We start from the raw sequence: 23,207 nt of genomic DNA on the forward strand, positions 1-23,207 counted from the left end.
TTATAGTAGTTATATTCTTGTACATAGGAGGCAGTATTATAGTAGTTATATTCTTGTACATAGGAGCGGTATTATAGTAGTTATATTCTTGTACATAGGAGCAGTATTATAGTAGTTATATTCTTGTACATAGGAGGCAGTATTATAGTAGTTATATTCTTGTACATAGGAGCGGTATTATAGTAGTTATATTCTTGTACATAGGAGCAGTATTATAGTAGTTATATTCTTGTACATAGGAGGCAGTATTATAGTAGCTATATTCTTGTACATAGGAGCAGTATTATAGTAGTTATATTCTTGTACATAGGAGCAGTATTAAAGTAGTTATATTCTTGTACATAGGAGCAGTATTATAGTAGTTATATTCTTGTATATAGGGGCAGTATTATAGTATTTATATTCTTGTACATAGAAGCAGTATTATAGTAGTTATATTCTTGTACATAGGAGCAGTATTATAGTAGTTATATTCTTGTACATAGGAGCAGTATTATAGTAGTTATATTCTTGTATATAGGAGCAGTATTATAGTAGTTATATTCTTGTACATAGGAGCAGTATTATAGTAGTTATATTCTTGTACATAGGGGCAGTATTATAGTAGTTATATTCTTGTACATAGGAGGCAGTATTATAGTAGTTATATTCTTGTACATAGGAGGCAGTATTATAGTAGTTATATTCCTGTACATAGGAGGCAGTATTATAGTAGTTATATCCTTGTACATAGGAGCAGTATTATAGTAGTTATATTCTTGTACATAGGAGGCAGTATTATAGTAGTTATATTCTTGTACATAGGAGGCAGTATTATAGTAGTTATATTCCTGTACATAGGAGGCAGTATTATAGTAGTTATATCCTTGTACATAGGAGGAAGTATTATAGTTGTTATATTCTTGTATATAGGAGCAGTATTATAGTAGTTATATTCTTGTACATAGGAGCAGTATTATAGTAGTTATATTCTTGTACATAGGAGCAGTATTATAGTAGTTATATTCTTGTACATAGGAGGCAGTATTATAGTAGTTATATTCTTGTACATAGGAGGCAGTATTATAGTAGTTATATTCTTGTACATAGGAGCAGTATTATAGTAGTTATATCCTTGTACATAGGAGCAGTATTATAGTAGTTATATTCTTGTACATAGGAGCAGTATTATAGTAGTTATATTCCTGTACATAGGAGCAGTATTATAGTAGTTATATTCCTGTACATAGGAGCAGTATTATAGTAGTTATATTCTTGTACATAGGAGCAGTATTATAGTAGTTATATTCTTGTACATAGGAGGCAGTATTATAGTAGTTATATCCTTGTACATAGGAGCAGTATTATAGTAGTTATATTCTTGTATATAGGAGCAGTATTATAGTAGTTATAGTCTTGTACAGAGGAGCAGTATTATAGTAGTTATATTCTTGTACAGAGGAGCAGTATTATAGTAGTTATATTCTTGTACATAGGAGCAGTATTATAGTAGTTATATTCTTGTACAGAGGAGCAGTATTATAGTAGTTATATTCTTGTACATAGGAGCAGTATTATAGTAGTTATATTCTTGTACATAGGAGGCAGTATTATAGTAGTTATATTCTTGTACATAGGAGTAGTATTATAGTAGTTATATTCCTGTACATAGGAGCAGTATTATAGTAGTTATATTCTTGTACATAGGAGCAGCATTATAGTAGTTATATTCTTGTACATAGGAGGCAGTATTATAGTAGTTATATTCTTGTACATAGGAGCAGTATTATAGTAATTATATTCTTGTACATAGGAGCAGTATTATAGTAGTTATATTCTTGTACATAGGAGCAGTATTATAGTAGTTATATTCTTGTACATAGGAGGCAGTATTATAGTAGTTATATTCTTGTACATAGGGGCAGTATTATAGTAGTTATATTCTAGTACATAGGAGCAGTATTATAGTAGTTATATTCTTGTACATAGGAGCAGTATTATAGTAGTTATATTCTTGTACATAGGGGCAGTATTATAGTAGTTATATTCTTGTACATAGGAGGCAGTATTATAGTAGTTATATTCTTGTACATAGGAGGCAGTATTACGGTAATTATTTTATGATGCCGTCTATTCACTGTCCTCATATTTGTGGATTTTTCCGTACAGGGGACTCAGAGTTGGCTGAGCTTCAACGTGAACATCTTCAACAAATGTCTCAGCTCCAAGCAGACATTGAGATGCTCAGAAGGGACGTAACTAGAATGCCTCCTCGGGGGGGCCACGGACCCCCACCCTTCCAACCTCCACCCTTGGCTCCTCCACTCCCACCTACTGTTCACCCACCAGGACAGCCTCTAGGCAGACCAGAGCCAACCATTGCCATGGGGGGGCTGGTGAGTCACCCATGATGTTATAATATATCATTAATAGATGTCAGATCATTATAATCTGTATCCTTGTGTGTAAGGTAAAAAAAAAAAACATGTAAAGTTGGAGAGTAGTCCTCATTATCTCCTGAATATGTTTGGCCTGTAATATAGACCTCAGCTGCTGCAGAACCTCATTCTGAGGATGTTGCTTTTCCATGAATAAGTGGCTTGACGTTCTGCAGCAGCTCAGATGTAAGTTATAAGGAATGATGTTCCTTCACTGAGACTATTACGAATGTTACAGGCCAGCTCGGCCTTACAGCCTAGTTGGGTGGCCGGACAGTTGCTCTGGTAATTTGCAGCCGTGTGTGCATTCTGCCATCTGTAATCTTGTCCTTGTAGTGTCAGGCTGTCCCCTAGTCGTATGATGAGAATTTCTTTTGTTTCAGGACACTCTACGACCTCCAAGCCCAACAGCAAACAGACATATTCTGGAGCCTCTGGATGCACTGGGACCAGCGCCGTATGACCCAGTGTAAGGAGCACATTGTATATGTCTGTCCGTCTGATTGTGGGAATACTGCACACTATTTCTGTCTATCTCATTCCTCGTTGTGCCAAGTTAATGATGGTGGTTGTAGTGCACCTGGAGTTGAGACTTTACACTTCTGATTTGTTGCATTGTCCTCCTTACACTTTTAGGTCTGGCTTCGTCATCTTCTACGACTTCATACTGGGGCTGGAGCCAACGTTCCAGAAGGTGCGGCTGGTGAGCGGGCTGTATAGTAATGGGCACAGCATGGGCAAACCGTCTACCCTCCCAGATGCCCATTCCGAGGTGTGGAACTCATCCCAACACCTGGTGAATAATCCCAGAGGGAATATCGCAATGTTACGAGCCAAGCAGCCGATACCAAGGTAAAACTCATGCCCTTATGGGGTCCACCTCAGTGACCTCCATGTCGGCAGCAAGATACAAACTGTATGTAATAAAAAAACATTGACTCTACATGGTCCTGAAAGCCCATAGCCGGTGTCGGACTGGGGTGCCTAAAGCCCACCAGTAAAATTTATTTTGGGGGCCCACCATACGGATACATTGAAATATTCCCTGCTCACACAGCAGCAAGAAGCTACCAGATGATTGATTATGGGGGTCCCTGCAGTGACTCTGAGAAGAGGACACCGGTGGCTATCCTCTACCTAGAAGTCATCTCCGCTCTGATCGGGTCTAGAATAATACCCTGGGGAGTTTCTTTAATAATCTATCAAGTGTTTTATATGAACACAGGCTGGTTAAAGTGCTGTACATTGAATATATATATATATGTAGTGCATATATGCCGCTGTGTTATGTGCCACTTGTGCAGGGGGTGGGAGACTAGGGCCCACCGGAGGAATCGCCTCAGTGAGAAACCAGTTCCCCAAAAGTACAAGTAATGGACATAAATGAGCAAGGTCCATACAATGCAGAGATGAGGCCGGGAGATCGCACACCGCAGACCGGGATGTGGATGGGACCGGCCCATAGCTCTATGAAGTCACAAGCACCTGATGGAAGATGATTCTTCAAGGAATTTTCCGACTGGATATGGGGAGACGAAAAGTTTTGCAAATAACTTGCATTATGCCTCACCATTCAAGATATCTGCTTACTGTCATTGAATGTAAACATTTACATGATACATTATAACAAAATATCAGGAATGGTAATGCTGCTGAAGTGTTTTCCTCACAGAGTTTGGTCCAGAGTAGATACAATTGCAGCAAACCATCAGCTTTGATCAGTATGTGGACTGGTGGATGTGAACAAGAATGCTCCTTTTCTGTTCACTGACAGCAAGCAGCCATCTTAAAATGGAGAGGAAGTGACACACAAAGTATTTGAGAAGATTGCAAAGATTGAGCTTTATCTACATGTCTGCGGAATGACCGACTCTTCGCTCTGATTCAGGGTTCGGCCGTCTGCCTCTATTTCTCTTATCATGGAGCTTCAAGCTGCCGGAGGATTCAATCTGTACGGCCAGGAGGTTCAGCACATGTCGTCTTCTGGCTGGACAAAGCTGGACCTGTTCGATCAGCACAACCAGGTCCTGAGCGGCCGGTGGAAGCTGCCAATAAGGGCCCTACCTATCCGCCCAGGCCTGAACACTGGTCAACTCAACACAGTCCCACAGGTAACCAGAGGGGTGCACTGGATAGAAGATGGGTGCAACGGGTATTAAAGGGTGCTCTGGATAGCGGAGGGGTGCTCTGGATAGTGGAGGGGTGCTCTGGATAGTGGAGGGGTGCTCTGGATATAGGAGGGGTGCTCTGGATAGAGGAGGGGTGCTCTGGATATAGGAGGGGTGCTCTGGATATAGGATGGGTGCTCTGGATATAGGAGGGCTGCACTGGATATAGGAGGGGTGCTCTGTATAGTGGAGGGGTGCTCTGTATAGTGGAGGGGTGCTCTGTATAGTGGAGGGGTGCTCTGTATAGTGGAGGGGTGCTCTGGATATAGGAGGGGTGCACTGGATATAGGAGGGGTGCTCTGGATATAGGAGGGGTGCACTGGATATAGGAGGGGTGCTCTGGATATAGGAGGGGTGCTCTGTATAGTGGAGGGGTGCTCTGTATAGTGGAGGGGTGCTCTGTATAGTGGAGGGGTGCTCTGTATAGTGGAGGGGTGCTCTGTATAGTGGAGGGGTGCTCTGTATAGTGGAGGGGTGCTCTGTATAGTGGAGGGGTGCTCTGGATATAGGAGGGGTGCTCTGGATATAGGAGGGGTGCTCTGGAGATTGGAGGGGTGCTCTGGATAGTGGAGGGCTGCACTGGATATAGGAGGGGTGCTCTGGATAGTGGAGGGGTGCTCTGGACAGTGGAGGGGTGCTCTGGACAGGAGGGGTGCTCTGGACAGTGGAGGGGTGCTCTGGACAGGAGGGGTGCTCTGGATAGTGGACGGGTGCTCTGGATAGTGGAGGGGTGCTCTGGATAGTGGAGGGGTGCTCTGGATAGTGGAGGGGTGCTCTGGATATAGGAGGGGTGCTCTGGATATAGGAGGGGTGCTCTGGATAGTGGAGGGGTGCTCTGGATATAGGAGGGGTGCTCTGGATAGTGGAGGGGTGCTCTGGATATAGGAGGGGTGCTCTGGATAGTGGAGGGGTGCTCTGGACAGTGGAGGGGTGCTCTGGATAGTGGAGGGGTGCTCTGGATAGTGGAGGGGTGCTCTGGATTTTGGAGGGGTGCTCTGGATTTTGGAGGGGTGCTCTGGATATAGGAGGGGTGCACTGGATATAGGAGGGGTGCTGTGGATAGTGGAGGGGTGCTGTGGATAGTGGAGGGGTGCTCTGGATAGTGGAGGGGTGCTCTGGATATAGGAGGGGTGCACTGGATATAGGAGGGGTGCTCTGGATAGTGGAGGGGTGCTCTGGACAGTGGAGGGGTGCTCTGGACAGTGGAGGGGTGCTCTGGATAGTGGAGGGGTGCTCTGGATAGTGGAGGGGTGCTCTGGATAGTGGAGGGGTGCTCTGGATTTTGGAGGGGTGCTCTGGATAGTGGAGGGGTGCTCTGGATAGTGGAGGGGTGCTCTGGATAGTGGAGGGGTGCTCTGGATATTGGAGGGGTGCTCTGGATAGTGGAGGGGTGCTCTGGATAGTGGAGGGGTGCTCTGGATAGTGGAGGGGTGCTCTGGATAGAGGAGGGGTGCTCTGGATATAGGAGGGGTGCTCTGGATATAGGAGGGGTGCTCTGGATATAGGAGGGGTGCTCTGGATAGTGGAGGGGTGCTCTGGATATAGGAGGGGTGCTCTGGATAGTGGAGGGGTGCTCTGGATAGTGGAGGGGTGCTCTGGACAGTGGAGGGGTGCTCTGGATAGTGGAGGGGTGCTCTGGATAGTGGAGGGGTGCTCTGGATAGTGGAGGGGTGCTCTGGATTTTGGAGGGGTGCTCTGGATTTTGGAGGGGTGCTCTGGATATAGGAGGGGTGCACTGGATATAGGAGGGGTGCTGTAGATAGTGGAGGGGTGCTGTGGATAGTGGAGGGGTGCTCTGGATAGTGGAGGGGTGCTCTGGACAGTGGAGGGGTGCTCTGGACAGTGGAGGGGTGCTCTGGACAGTGGAGGGGTGCTCTGTATAGTGGAGGGGTGCTCTGTATAGTGGAGGGGTGCTCTGGATAGTGGAGGGGTGCTCTGGATAGTGGAGGGGTGCTTTGGATAGTGGAGGGGTGCTCTGGATAGTGGAGGGGTGCTCTGGACAGTGGAGGGGTGCTCTGGACAGTGGAGGGGTGCTCTGGATAGTTTGAGGGGTGCTCTGGATTTTGGAGGGGTGCTCTGGATAGTGGAGGGGTGCTCTGGATAGTGGAGGGGTGCTCTGGATAGTGGAGGGGTGCTCTGGATATTGGAGGGGTGCTCTGGATATTGGAGGGGTGCTCTGGATAGTGGAGGGGTGCTCTGGATTTTGGAGGGGTGCTCTGGATATTGGAGGGGTGCTCTGGTCTGTTGTGCTTACAGAGATAGGGGAATGCATCACGTCTCACTGTGTAATATCTGCAGGTTGGAAAAGCAGAACTTTATGTCCGTGTCATCAATGCCAGAGACGCTGATCTCCAGTCCATGGCGGAGATAGACCCCAGGAACTCCTCGCTCCACCACTATCCTCCACTGGTGAGTAACGTCAGTGCTGAGCAGCAGAATAGATCTGACCTCAGAGGTCCTCCAGGACGGCAATATCCTTGGGATAGGCCATGGATATAAGATTGGTGGGATCTTACAGCTAAATAAAGGGCCTCGGCGTTCCGGTGAGTGCCGCGTCCTCCTCATTGTTCCCCAGGCGCAGCGCCATACTTTCTGCGATGGCCGTGGCTGGTGTGACTGCTCTGACCTGTAATACCAGCCATTATTGGCTTCTAGAGCCCTGCTACATTCCAGGGTCAAGACGTGGTCTTTAGTTCCACGGGACACGTGTCGGGTGGGGGCCTATTACAGGTCCACCATTCTATACGTGTCTCACTAGCCCTAGATGAATGGAATGAACTCGTAATTGAGATCGTATGGGCTCCTCCAAGTCTAGAGCCGCTCTTGCCTGGTTAATAGTTGGGGTCCTCTACCCCCTGATTACCCCAGAATGCCATGATAGAGCATGCCCTTGGGTTGTCTGGGATTCATTCCTGTAGCAGTGTAAAGCATCTCTGGGGTTGCAGACAGTACACATTTTCGCTTTCAATACGCTGTCATTTACTTATAACTGGAGACTCCTGATAACCTTGGCCTTTTCTTGTCGCAGATGCCCGTTCCTGCTGCAGCCGCTACAGATAACCCCGCACCTGCGCTGGCCCCCCGACTGCCCCCCAGCTCATTTCACCCGGCTCTCGCCCCATACACTGACTATGTCGATCCACCCCCAGTCCAGGAGCTTCCAAACCAGCCGAGGTGAGACAGCGCTGCCCCGGTCTATGGTCTGCAGATAACCAGTTCCCCAAAACTACAAGTAATGGACATAAATGAGCAAGGTCCATCCAATGCAGAGATGAGGCCGGGAGGTCGCACACCGCAGACTGGGATGTAGATGGGACCAGCTCCTCATCGAGCACACACAGGACCACACACCCCCTAATGTCTCTCACAAGTCTTCCCTATTGTATCCAATGATTGTGTCTGATAACCGTGCAGGCGTATCTGTATGTAAGACCCCCATCATCCTGTGGACGGAGGGTGTACTGCGCAGGGCCCGTGGCCCCTCTCCCAGTTGGATTCTCTCTGTGAGGCTTTTTAAACCCAAACTGCTAGAAGGAATCCTCATCTCAGGGAAAACCTACCAAGGCAAGACCCAAGTGATTCCGAGATCAGAACCCCCAATTAATCCGGGCCCCTGACCAGACTCCGAAATGAATTCAGTCCTAAGACCTACCCCTCCTCCTAGCGGCTTCTCATGTACTAAGCGCCCTGGATGCAGGTCCTGATGCCTGCCAGTATCAGAGCCTTGAGACGGGCCCCTAAAGAAGGGGCCCGAGTCCTGCGTAATGCTTGACATAGGCTTCTGCGCTGCACTACAATGGTGGAGCTTTATCCGACAAGTGCAGGGGAAAGGGGAGCCGTTCCCGTATCAAGCAGTTAGGGTTCTCCCCCCTTTTCGCTTGCACTGGTTTGGGTACCCCCCATCTAGTTTTATAATGCTCAGTATTCAGTGATAACTTTGTATCTTTGGGCTGATACATTGTTTCTGTATGTCGTGTGATTGAGCAGTGCGATCACAGCGCAGCACTGAAAACGGCCTGGAGGGTGATCTATAATGGGGGCCTCACCCCAACCTGTGGGGGAACATGATGGGGGCGGCGGCGGCGGACCTTCATTAATATTAGTAAATCTACCCCTGTGAGTGCAATTACTGAAATACTCTCGCCCCTCTGTCTCCTGTGTTTGTGTCACTGCTGTAAAAGTTCAGAATCTGCCGGATAAATGTTGTGTTAATAAAAGAGATTGAAACCTTCCACTACAGACTGCGCTTTCTTGTGTCTCCCTGGGAAGCAGCGGGTACAAGGGGCCATTGCTTTCTGACTAGATATTATTGGCTTCTGTAGTTTGTACAGATAAAATATCCCAACACACATAGTCCTCTCCCATCAGGGGCTCAGGCTGCTGATTTGTTTCCCTGTGCTTTACACTGCAGCTTTGCTCCATTAGAGCATAGTTATGGTAGGTGAATTTTGCAAGACTGTATCATTTCGTAGAAGATGATATAAAATCCAGATCCTGTTACCTTGCACATTCTCTCACTCCCCCATGCTTCACACTGCAGCTCTTCTTTTTCAGATTAGCTGCTGTGTACAAGGACTGGTACAGGGAGAGCTGAGTCCATTACAGTCAGAACTGAAGACTATAAACTACAAAGAACAAACCCCACATGAGGAAAAATACATTGCCAGGAAATTGCTGCGCATAGACTATGGGGAGGGGCTTGAATAAAGGGGAGGTGCCTGAGTAAGGGGGAGGGGCCTGGAGAGTGACTTTAACTATTTGAAAACCTACCCCCTCAGAGCTCCCTATGTGACAGAGTATTACACCCCTGCAGCTGTAGATAGAAGATTGCAGTGTCCGGATCAGCGCTGCTCTGCAATGATGGAGGTGATTGTCCCTCAGCCCTGCTGTCCGGGACCCCAGGGCACTGATCTAACCCATCAGCGGTGGGAGCAGGACTAGGTCAGGAAGGCTTTTCAGAATCCACATTTATAAATATATATATATACGTTTTCCCTTTCACTGACAGCAAGCAGAGATCTTGTAGAAATGTGAACAACAGTTCATTACAATTACCATACGTGCGAGGGCCTGCATATCCCCGGAGGCCCACCTTACAATGTAGGAAGAATTACAGCAGCGCTCCGGTCATCATGATTGTTCTTCGCCCACGAGCAACATTTTAACCCCTTGTTAAGGTCTTTTCCAAGGAACATTGCGTCCATGTTAACCCGGCCATGGATAGGTGAATAATGCTGGATCTGTGGGGGTCCAACTACTAGGACCCCTTCCCCCTAAATGCACGGCCATAGTATGAAGGGGGTGTCACGCATATACGCTTAACTCTGAGGATGGACCCCTCCCCCATTAATCCCCAGGATAAGCAATCGATTGACCCTTTATAAAACTCCATCTACTCTTCACTCACACTGCAGTCCAGCTCATCCAATTGCTCCGTGATAAGGTCCACCGGGACCTCCTTGCTGACAGTTTCCATACAGGAAATTATTTTCTTTGCTTCTTTTCACAGGATAAACACACAGGCCTCCTCCTATATCTTATTGAGTCCTTGTCGGTGGATTACTGATGAATCCTCCATGTCCCCAGTGCAGACTGCAAACCATCCACCTAGTCCAACATGTTCCAGCCCAAACCATACATTAAAAAACATAAGGTTTTGAGGCGGGAGTCCCAGCACTCGTGTCACTTTGACTTATCAAGATTTTTTTTTTAAGTACAGCTACACTCTGAGTGATGAAGATAACCACAGCCCTCCCCCCAATAACACAGCTATCTCTATGGCGTCAAGAAGTAAAGATTATTATTTATTTATCATAAAGAACAATGTGACATTACCCTATGATCTGTTCTAAAGAGTAGTCGAGGATCAAGCATAATATCATCTAATCCATGTATTTCAGGGATAATGGTGCAAAAGAGAAAGAAAGGAAAGAAGAGCGGGAAACAGGGACTAGAGTGGGCTTCATCATAGACAGAGTGACCGAGGCCCCCCCAGGAGATGGGACGCTGAGACTGACCGGATACCACATGAACACTGGACAGGTAATGTGCAATAATACATCTGTATCCAAAGGTCCTACCACTATAATACTGCCCCTATGTACAGGGATATAACTACTATAATACTGCCCCTATGTACAGGGATATAACTACTATAATACCGCCTCCTATGTACAGGAATATAACTACTATAATACTGCTCCTATGTACAAGAATATACCTACTATAATACTGCTCCTATGTACAAGAATATAACTACTATAATACTGCCTTCTATGTACAAGAATATAACTACTATAATACTGCTCCTATGTACAAGAATATAACTACTATAATACTGCTCCTATGTACAAGAATATTACTACTATAATACTGCCTCCTATGTACAAGAATATACCTACTATAATACTGCCTCCTATGTACAAGAATATAACTACTATAATACTGCTCCTATGTACAAGAATATAACTACTATAATACTGCTCCTATGTACAAGAATATAACTACTATAATACTGCTCCTATGTATAAGAATATAACTACTATAATACTGCCTCCTATGTACAAGAATATAACTACTATAATACTGCTCCTATGTACAAGAATATAACTACTATAATACTGCCTCCTATGTACAGGAATATAACTACTATAATACTGCCTCCTATGTACAAGAATATAACTACTATAATACTGCCTCCTATGTACAAGAATATAACTACTATAATACTGCTCCTATGTACAGGAATATAACTACTATAATACTGCCTCCTATGTACAAGAATATAACTACTATAATACTGCTCCTATGTACAAGAATATAACTACTATAATACTGCTCCTATGTACAAGAATATAACTACTATAATACTGCCTCCTATGTACAAGAATATAACTACTATAATACTGCCTCCTATGTACAAGAATATAACTACTATAATACTGCCTCCTATGTACAAGAATATAACTACTATAATACTGCTCCTATGTACAAGAATATAATTACTATAATACTGCCTCCTATGTACAAGAATATAACTACTATAATACTGCTCCTATGTACAAGAATATAACTACTATAATACTGCTCCTATGTACAAGAATATAACTACTATAGGGGGGCGGAGCCTGGCTGCAGACCTAGCAGGACACATGTAGGAGAGCTCTCCTCCTTACCACTCTGCTAACTGGTAAATTCAGCGGTCTAATTTGCTCAAGAATGGGAAAAGTCGGTAGATATATACCCAGAGAGAAACCTGAAGTCAGCAAACCGGAGCGCGGTGCCTCCGACATGGATAAATATCTCAACAAGAAAACTACAGCTCCTGTGCCGGCCGGTCCTAAGATGGTGCTGCCGGAACTAGATGTCTGGGGCAGGGATTCGGAGGGAGAAGATGAAGCTGCTGCAGAGCACACAGCAGGCCCCACATCACAAAGTGCTGCCCCGATATCCAGGCAGTTCCTGCAGCAGGCTTTATCAGCAGCCCTGGCCCCAGTGGTTCAGGATCTGCAGGAGATTAAAGCTGACCTGAAGCATATCGGCACGAGGGTGGAAACACTGGAAAGTAACCAGGCGTCCATCTCGAATTACATCAGAGCTGCAAGCGATCACACCATGGCTCTGGCAGCCTCACTGGACACTGCATACTCCCTCATAGAAGACCAGGAGAACCGGAATAGGAGGAAAAACCTCCGGATCCGCGGCCTGCCTGAAAGCACCCCACATGAAGGCTTACCAGAAGCTGCCGGCGCCATCTTCTCCCTGCTCCTGGGAAGCTCCAGAGCGGCCGAGATTCAAATAGAAAGAATCCATAGAGCGCTCAGGCCGAAGCCAAAAGAGAGAGAGAACCCCAGAGACGTGGTATGCGGTCTCCTGAGGTATGTGGACACTGCTGCCCTAATGCAGGCTGCCAGAAATATGAAGGAGATCATATATGAGGGGGCTAAAATCTCTATCTACCAGGACCTGGCATCCTCCACATTGAATAAAAGGAGGGCGCTGCGGCCCCTCACTGACCATCTGCGCCATCACAAGGTGCCATATAAATGGCTATTCCCCTTCGGCCTCACATTTGCTGTAGATGGGAAGCGCTGCACCATTCGCCTGCCACAAGATCTCCAGGCGGCCTGGGAGCTGCTGCAAACAGATCCACTAGATGTACCATCATGGCTGCCGTCTGCTGAGATTGGAACACAGCTGCCAGATCTCCCAGAGGCCTCAGGATGGCTTAAAGCTCCACAGAAGAAGAGGAACCAGCACAGATCTAGAGACACTTGAAGTCCTAGAGACTATACAGAGGAGTTATCTTACCTCAGATGAAGTTCTCCACAGACATCATAGAGGGACAGGTTCTTACTTGATTATATCACATCTTAAGTCTGCAAGTATACCTGTCTGTCATGAGTCCTGAATTGTTCCCGTTCTTGTTGTAATCTGCAGAGCAGACATTCTGCTTTGCAATGTTATTTTACTGCATTCAACCTAGACCATAATATGTAAGGTGCTATCCCGCACCAGTTCAGCAGGTGGCGCAATGTGGACACCATTATGAAGATATGGTCCCACTTTGTACCCCCCCTACCTACCAGGGTTATCTTGGCACAGACCTGGTACATGTGCCGGATTAAATGGCGGCTCATGCCCGCTTCACTGCAGCTAAGTGACCTGCTGCGGTGTTGCTGGCATGGAAGTCATTGCACTGTTATACTTGTCATGTTGACAGAAACTTCAGTTATGATGTTACTTGTTCACTCCCTAGATACGGTCGATGTGAATAACTGGAGTTCTCCGGTTCCAAAGTCACCCCATTTTCTCAATGATGTCGTCAATTAAATGTACAACGTATAATGTAAGGGGCTTTAACACCCCACAAAAGCGCTCTCAGGTCATCCGTCTGCTAAAAAAGAACAATACAGATATTTGCTTCTTTCAGGAGCTGCATTTTAGAGAAACAAATGTACCTAAAATTCAGAACCCATACTTCCAACACTGGTATTTCAGTGCCTTTGAGAAAGCAAAAAGAGGAGTGGGTATTGCAATTTCTAGAAAAGTACCATTTACATTGATATCTACCCTGACGGACCCTGAGGGCCGCTTCATATTCGTGAAAGGCCTCATAGGTACACAAAAGGTCACACTCGCTAGTTTATACAGCCCTAACCGTGGCCAGAAACAATGGATCAAGATCACACTAAGTAAACTAGATCTGTTTGCAGAGGGGATTAGATTGATTGGGGGAGACCTCAATGTCACACTGAATCCTTTGATTGATGCTTCTGACAGCTCCTCCCAATTGACCCAATCAGCACTGGGGTGCATCAATAGGTACATATCAGACATGAATCTGCTGGACGTCTGGCGACTAGCCCACCCAGACACTAGGGACTTCACCTTCTTCTCGGCCCCACACAAATCATATAAAAGATTAGACTATATCCTACTGTCAAGCAATGCCGTGGATATGGTGGACTCGGCTGACATAGGTGTTGTGTCCGTCTCTGACCACGCCCCAGTCTCTGCTTCCCTTAGATTTTCCAGCTTGCCTGCCTCAGTTAGACAGTGGCGCTTAAACGAGACGCTGCTAGATAGACAAGCAGATACCTCAATCCTGGAGCAAAAATTGAAGGACTTCTTTATAGATAATGCGACACCAGGTATGCCCCAGACGACACTGTGGGAGACGCACAAGGTGGTTATCCGGGGAGAGTTAATAGCCTTAGGTAGTAGGGTTAAAAAAGAGAAACAAAAGATCCTACACGATCTCTTGGTTCAGATAGCAGATAAAGAAGCGGTCCATAAACGGTCTAGAGCAATAAAAGTCCAGACTGAACTGACCCAGCTAAGATCACAACTAAAAGACCATTTAAACATTCAAAACGCAAAGGCTTATCAATATGCCCAATTTAAACACTACTCACACGGGGATAAAGGTTCTAAACTGACGTCCTCCCTTATTAAACAAAGGAAAGAGTCCATGTTCATACCCAATATCAAATCCAGTACTGGAAATATGCTGCATAAAACAGCTGACATTGCAGAAGAATTTCAAAAATTCTATAAGCAACTATACGGCCTGTCAGACCCTAATCACCCAGATCCATCAATACCAGAAGCAACAGACTTGTTTTTGAAAGGCCTCAATCTACCCCAGATAACCTCCCAAGAAAGTGACACCTTATTAGAGCCAGTCACTGAACTAGAAGTGAAAAAGTTACTAGCCTCTATGCCCATGGGTAAAAGTCCTGGCCCAGATGGCTTTCCAGTGGGCTATTATAAAAAATTCTCAGATATATTAATACCCCACCTGGTAACGTGGTGCAATGCACTCCTAAATGGTGAAACCCTTCATAAACAATCACTGGAGGCCACGGTAACCATCCTCCCCAAACCGGGGAAAGATCCCCTTCTCTGCGGTAGTTTTAGGCCAATCTCGTTACTTAACGTAGATATAAAAATATGGGCCAAACTTCTGGCGACACGTCTGGGAAATCTACTTCCTAAACTTATCCACCCTGACCAATCTGGTTTTGTTCCAGGGAGGGAAGGGAATCATAATTCCTGTAGGTTAATCACAGCAATACAGTGGGCCAAAAAGAAAAACCTCCCCTTGGCGCTGCTCAGTGTGGATGCGGAGAAGGCCTTCGACCGGGTGAGCTGGGACTTTATGAGGAGGACTCTACTGAGGTTTGGAATCCCGACGAGATTTCAGGAGGCAGTCATGTCATTGTACAAGGATCCGAGTGCTAGAATCAGGGTCAATGGCACATTGTCCCCATCCTTCCCTATTCGCAACGGGACACGTCAGGGCTGCCCCCTATCTCCTGCCTTATATATATTGGTCATGGAGACCCTTCTTCAGGCCATTAGAGACCATGTAAATATACGTGGTGTGAAAACAGAAAATGACGCCATAGAATACATTAACGTGGCATATGCTGACGATCTACTGATCATGGTTTCTAACCCGGTCGAGGCCTTCCCGCATCTTTTGACACTGTTTGAAGAGTATGGTAGGCTATCAAACTACAAAATGAATTATACCAAGTCAGAAGCTTTAAACGTTAATGCTCCGGCGAGCTCCATAGCCATTTTGAAATCAAATACACCATTTAAATGGCAGTCCTCTTGTGTTTCCTACCTAGGAGTTAGGATTTCCGCCTGCACGGAAGATTTATTCCGGCTTAATTATACTCCCCTAATATCAGAGGTCCAAAACCTGCTCCAATCGCTACGCCTCCCTTATTCCTCTTGGATGGGAAGGAAGAATATACTAAAAGCGTTTGTCCTCCCAAAAATTATGTACGTACTACAGATGTTGCCAATATTTTTACCTAACTCATATTTTACAAGGATTCGCAGGCTTTTTATGACTTACCTATGGGGCGGCAAGAAGGCTAGGGCTCCTCACCAGAGGCTGATACTGGGGCGTGGTCATGGAGGTATAGCACTGCCGGATGTCCAAACATATTACAGGGCCATACACCTGAAAAGGTGGTTGCAGCTTCATTCCCCTGTCTACCGCACATTGGGAACAGATCTAGAGCTAATGCAGTTCACCCAACCACAGAAAGCAGCACTATGGGGTCAGGCAAATGCATCACTCCATTCACATGTCCTCTTAAAGGGCACTAGCCTGGTCATTAAACAGCTCAACAAGACACATGGGCTCCTACAGAACCCCCCTAGTATAATGCCAGCAGATCTCATACCACACTCGATTCAGCCTCCAGGATCTCAGGTCTCGCAGATTTGGCACAGATTAAGAGATTTCTCCACAGCTGACTTTATAGGAAAGGTAAACGGCACTTTACCGGATCAACATCCCCTTAGCTTAGCCTGGAGTACATTTAACTTTCTAGACCTAATAACTATAAAATCTGCTGGGAAACAACTAACTACTCAGAAGTCATGTGTAATGACCCCGACATGGTTTGAAAAATTAGCAACCCCCCCTTCCCCTCAACGCAAATTGATATCCACTATATATTTGGCCTTGATCTCACCACAACGTCGCATTACTCCACAATATGTCCACACCTGGGCTAATGACCTTAAGGTTACCTTTTCGGAGACAGATATTCTCCGTATGCACGCACACTCGCATGGCTTCTCCCGCTGCGTGAAGATCCAAGAGCACTCATATAAGGTCCTCACACAGTGGTACCTCACCCCTAAACAACTATTTCTTAGTGGTCTGAGTGATCATGACAGGTGTTGGAGGTGTGGGGAAGAGAGTGGCACTCTTCTACACATTTTTTGGTCCTGTTCTAAAATAAGAGGATACTGGGATGACGTCTCTCGGACCATTAATGAAATTCTAAACACTAACCTGACATTAACCCCAGAGTTGGTTCTTTTATGGCTTCCAACAAAAGAACTATCGCCATCAAGGAACAAACTTGTTATACACTTGATTCAAGCTGCCCGTCTACTTATCCCCCAAAAGTGGCTGAGTAAAGAACCCCCCACCACCTCTCAGTGGTTAAGCAAACTAGATCACGTTCATCGTATGGAAGAGCTAGCGGGCTGGGAACTTAGGGCACATGAGAAGCACAAAAAGCTATGGGCCCCATGGATTACATATAGATATGCGAATGGTACACCAACATCTTAAACAATTTTCAACAGACAAACAACTTTGAAAATGTCCCCCCAGACAGGAACGACACATTAGTGAGAATGGAGGGTATTGAACCTTCTTCCTCCCTTTGGAATCATCGAAGGTTATCTTAACAGCCTCAGACCGTATCTGTCCAGTTCTAAGGACACCCCCCCCATCCCCCACCCTCCCCCCCTTTTTATATGTTTGTTTGACCTACCTACATCAGGTCACACACCAAATGTCAATTAGTTGGTTCTAGATGACCTTGCTCTGAAGACATGCACTTTATATATGTCATATGTATACTATGCACTATACTGTCAAAGTACGCTTTAGACTTGTCTGTAATAACTCTGATTTGTGCATCAATGTATGTAAACATCTCTTTTGATATGCTTTTCAATAAAAAGACAATTGACAAAGAATATAACTACTATAATACTGCCTCCTATGTACAAGAATATAACTACTATAATACTGCTCCTATGTACAAGAATATAACTACTATAATACTGCTCCTATGTACAAGAATATAACTACTATAATACTGCTCCTATGTACCTGAATATAACTACTATAATACTGCTCCTATGTACAAGAATATAACTACTATAATACTGCCTCCTATGTACAAGAATATACCTACTATAATACTGCCTCCTATGTACAAGAATATAACTACTATAATACTGCCTCCTATGTACAAGAATATAACTACTATAATACTGCCTCCTATGTACAAGAATATAACTACTATAATACTGCTCCTATGTACAAGAATATAACTACTATAATGCTGCTCCTATGTACAAGAATATAACTACTATAATACTGCCTCCTATGTACAAGAATATAACTACTATAATACTGCTCCTATGTACAAGAATATAACTACTATAATACTGCCTCCTATGTACAAGAATATAACTACTATAATACTGCTCCTATGTACAAGAATATAACTACTATAATACTGCCTCCTATGTACAAGAATATAACTACTATAATACTGCCTCCTATGTACAAGAATATAACTGCTATAATACTGCCTCCTATGTACAAGAATATAACTACTATAATACTGCTCCTATGTACAAGAATATAACTGCTATAATACTGCTCCTATGTACAAGAATATAACCACTATAATACTGCTCCTATGTACAAGAATATAACCACTATAATACTGCTCCTATGTACAAGAATATAACTACTATAATACTGCTCCTATGTACAAGAATATAACTACTATAATACTGCTCCTATGTACAGGAATATAACTACTATAATACTGCTCCTATGTACAGGAATATAACTACTATAATACTGCTCCTATGTACAAGAATATAACTACTATAATACTGCCTCCTATGTACAAGAATATAACTACTATAATACTGCCTTCTATGTACAAGAATATAACTACTATAATACTGCCTTCTATGTACAAGAATATAACTACTATAATACTGCTCCTATGTACAAGAATATAACTACTATAATACTGCCTTCTATGTACAAGAATATAACTACTATAATACTGCTCCTATGTACAAGAATATAACTACTATAATACTGCCTCCTATGTACAAGAATATAACTACTATAATACTGCTCCTATGTACAAGAATATAACTACTATAATACTGCCTCCTATGTACAAGAATATAACTACTATAATACTGCTCCTATGTACAAGAATATAACTACTATAATACTGCCTCCTATGTACAAGAATATAACTACTATAATACTGCTCCTATGTACAAGAATATAACTACTATAATACTGCCTTCTATGTACAAGAATATAACTACTATAATACTGCTCCTATGTACAAGAATATAACTACTATAATACTGCCTTCTATATACAAGAATATAACTACTATAATACTGCTCCTATGTACAAGAATATAACTACTATAATACTGCCTCCTATGTACAAGAATATAACTACTATAATACTGCTCCTATGTACAAGAATATAACTACTATAATACTGCTCCTATGTACAAGAATATAACTACTATAATACTGCTCCTATGTACAAGAATATAACTACTATAATACTGCTCCTATGTACAAGAATATAACTACTATAATACTGCTCCTATGTACAAGAATATAACTACTATAATACTGCTCCTATGTACAGGAATATAACTACTATAATACTGCTCCTATGTACAGGAATATAACTACTATAATACTGCTCCTATGTACAAGAATATAACTACTATAATACTGCCTCCTATGTACAAGAATATAACTACTATAATACTGCCTTCTATGTACAAGAATATAACTACTATAATACTGCCTTCTATGTACAAGAATATAACTACTATAATACTGCTCCTATGTACAAGAATATAACTACTATAATACTGCCTTCTATGTACAAGAATATAACTACTATAATACTGCTCCTATGTACAAGAATATAACTACTATAATACTGCCTCCTATGTACAAGAATATAACTACTATAATACTGCTCCTATGTACAAGAATATAACTACTATAATACTGCCTCCTATGTACAAGAATATAACTACTATAATACTGCTCCTATGTACAAGAATATAACTACTATAATACTGCCTCCTATGTACAAGAATATAACTACTATAATACTGCTCCTATGTACAAGAATATAACTACTATAATACTGCCTTCTATGTACAAGAATATAACTACTATAATACTGCTCCTATGTACAAGAATATAACTACTATAATACTGCCTTCTATATACAAGAATATAACTACTATAATACTGCTCCTATGTACAAGAATATAACTACTATAATACTGCCTCCTATGTACAAGAATATAACTACTATAATACTGCCTCCTATGTACAAGAATATAACTACTATAATACTGCTCCTATGTACAAGGATATAACTACTATAATACTGCTCCTATGTACAAGAATATAACTGCTATAATACTGCTCCTATGTACAAGAATATAACTACTATAATACTGCTCCTATGTACAAGAATATAACTACTATAATACCGCTCCTATGTACAAGAATATAACTACTATAATACTGCTCCTATGTACAAGAATATAACTACTATAATACTGTCTCCTATGTACAAGAATATAACTACTATAATACTGCCTCCTATGTACAAGAATATAACTACTATAATACTGCTCCTATGTACAAGAATATAACTACTATAATACTGCTCCTATGTACAAGAATATAACTACTATAATACTGCCTCCTATGTACAAGAATATAACTACTATAATACTGCCTCCTATGTACAAGGATATAACTGCTATAATACTGCTCCTGTGGACGGGCATATGGACTGCTCTTGACTAATTAGTGGCCCTTGTTCCTGCAGGTGATTCGCACACAGGGGATGGGGATGTCCTGTATTATTTCAGCTGTCAGCTCTACGGTCCAGAGCAGCTGCTTCATCTTCGGGGAGCAGGAGGTATAGTTTTTGTTACAGTCGCCGATCATTCTCACTCTCCATCTTCTGTATTTTTGTGCTGATAATTGAGGCGCGGTGTTAGGGCGGCTCGGTGCCTGGACTCCCGGCAGTGCTGCTCCACCTCAGGTCTTTTTATTGTTTTGGACACCTTTGCATCAGTTATTTTTATTATATGATTGAAGTTTTGCTTCATGACTTCTGCAGCATGTCTGTATATACACTACATAGGAGCTGCAGACTGCTGTGCCCTCTCCTGAGTGATCAGTCAGGGGAAGAGAGAGAGGGGCTGGAGACTGAGCCATTGGGCAATGTGACGGACTTGCTTGTTAACGGCGTTCCTCAGCTGCTATGTAGTGTATATACAGACCGGCTGCAGAAGACACATAATGCAACATTTTCAATTAAAGCCATTTAGAAAAATTATATAATTATATTAAAATATACATAAAATTCTGTAAATAAATATATGCAAAGGTAAAATTCCAGTGAGGTATCTCTGGAGGTTATAGTGAGGTGAATGTGCATCCAGAGGTCAATGGTTTCTCCTATATTGTACAGGAGAGCAGCACCCCTAGTGGTCAGTGCTGTACACTGCCCCTCAGCACCGCACTCCGACTTCTGTTATTCTGCACTTTCAGGCGATATTCGACAAGGTCGCTCCAGAGGAGGATATGCTGCTGATGCTGCGCTTCTACCACTGGCCCGGGGGCAGCACCGCCTGGGCTCCATGGCACTACCGCAAGAGTCTGCAGCCCCTGCTGGCCAGTGAGGAGTGGGCCGTGGCCTGGACTGTGGTCAGACTCACCAGACCGCAATCACCGGATGCTGGAGCAGGTGAACATGGGGCAGTATCACACATGATGGGATTAGATACAGCAGACAGAATCACACATGAAATGATTAGATACACAGCTCAGCAGACAGTATCGCACAGGATAGGATTAGATACACAGCTCAGCAGACAGTATCACACAGGATAGGATTAGATACACAGCTCAGCAGACAGTATCACACAGGATAGGATTAGATACACGGCTCTGCAGATAGTATCACACATGATAGTATTAGATACACAGCTCAGCAGACAGTATCACACAGGATAGGATTAGATACACAGCACAGCAGACTGTATCACACAGGATAGGATTAGATACACAGCTCAGCAGACGGTACCACACAGGATAGGATTAGATACACAGCTCAGCAGACAGTATCACACATTGCAGGATTGGATACACAGCTCAGCAGATGGTATCACACAGGGCAGGATTAGATACACAGCTCAGCAGGCAGTATCACACAGGATAGGATTAGATACACAGCTCAGCAGACAGTATCACACAGGATTGGATTAGATACACAGCTCAGCAGACGGTATCACACTGGATAGGATTAGATACACAGCTCAGCAGACGGTATCACACAGGATAGGATTAGATACACGGCACAGCAGGCAGTATCACACAGGATAGGATTAGATACACAGCTCGGCAGACAGTATCACACAGGATAGGATTAGATACACAGCTCAGCAGACAGTATCACACAGGATAGGATTAGATACACAGCTCAGCAGACTGTATCACACAGGATAGGATTAGATACACAGCTCAGGAGGCGGTATCACACTGGATAGGATTAGATACACATCTTAGCAGGCAGTATCACACAAGATAGGATTAGATACACAGCTCAGCAGACAGTATCACACAGGATAGGATTAGATACACAGCTCAGCAGACGGTATCACACAGGATAGGATTAGATACACAGATCAGCAGACAGTATCACACAGGACAGGATTAGATACACAGCTCAGCAGACAGCATCACACGTGATAGGATTAGATACATAGCTCAGCAGACTGTATCACACAGGAGAGGATTAGGGCTCTTTCACACTTGCGTTATTGTCTTCCGGCATAGAGTTCCGTCGTCGGGGCTCTATGCCGGAAGAATCCTGATCAGGATTATCCTAATGCATTCTGAATGGAGAGTAATCCGTTCAGGATGCATCAGGATGTCTTCAGTTCCGGTACGGAACGTTTTTTGGCCGGAGAAAATACCGCAGCATGCTGCGCTTTTTGCTCCGGCCAAAAATCCTGAAGACTTGCCGCAAGGCCGGATCCGGGATCAATGCCCATTGAAAGGCATTGATCCGGATCCGGCCTTAAGCTAAACGTCGTTTCGGCGCATTGCCGGACCCGACATTTAGCTTTTTCAGAGTGGTTACCATGGCTGCCGGGACGCTAAAGTCCTGACAGCCATGGTAAAGTGTAGCGGGGAGCGGGGGAGCAGCATACTTACCGTCCGTGCGGCTCCCCGGGCGCTCCAGAGTGACGTCAGGGCGCCCCAAGCGCATGGATCACGTGATCACATGGATCACGTCATCCATGCGCATGGGGCGCTCTGACGTCATTCTGGAGCGCCCGGGGAGCCGCACGGACTGTAAGTATACCGCTCCCCCGCTCCCCGCTACTACTATGGCAACCAGGACTTTAATAGCGTCCTGGGTGCCATAGTAACACTGAAAGCATTTGGAAGACGGTTCCGTCTT

The 23,207-nt window shown here is 44.1% G+C and overlaps 1 protein-coding gene across 1 annotated transcript in view; it reads left to right on the forward strand.

Moving 5' to 3' along the window:
* Nucleotides 1–23,207, forward strand: part of CCDC17 (coiled-coil domain containing 17) — a 74,444-nt gene that overhangs the window by 13,006 nt on the left and 38,231 nt on the right. The window contains exons 9-17 of the mRNA XM_040408164.1: nucleotides 2,149–2,375; nucleotides 2,801–2,886; nucleotides 3,054–3,269; nucleotides 4,306–4,528; nucleotides 6,884–6,994; nucleotides 7,614–7,759; nucleotides 10,486–10,627; nucleotides 20,559–20,651; nucleotides 21,290–21,485. Of these exons, the coding sequence (XP_040264098.1) occupies nucleotides 2,149–2,375; nucleotides 2,801–2,886; nucleotides 3,054–3,269; nucleotides 4,306–4,528; nucleotides 6,884–6,994; nucleotides 7,614–7,759; nucleotides 10,486–10,627; nucleotides 20,559–20,651; nucleotides 21,290–21,485 (1,440 nt within the window). The remainder of the gene's footprint in view (nucleotides 1–2,148; nucleotides 2,376–2,800; nucleotides 2,887–3,053; nucleotides 3,270–4,305; nucleotides 4,529–6,883; nucleotides 6,995–7,613; nucleotides 7,760–10,485; nucleotides 10,628–20,558; nucleotides 20,652–21,289; nucleotides 21,486–23,207) is intronic.

Source organism: Bufo bufo, chromosome 9 (assembly GCF_905171765.1).
Source record: "Bufo bufo chromosome 9, aBufBuf1.1, whole genome shotgun sequence".
Lineage (NCBI taxonomy): Eukaryota > Metazoa > Chordata > Amphibia > Anura > Bufonidae > Bufo > Bufo bufo.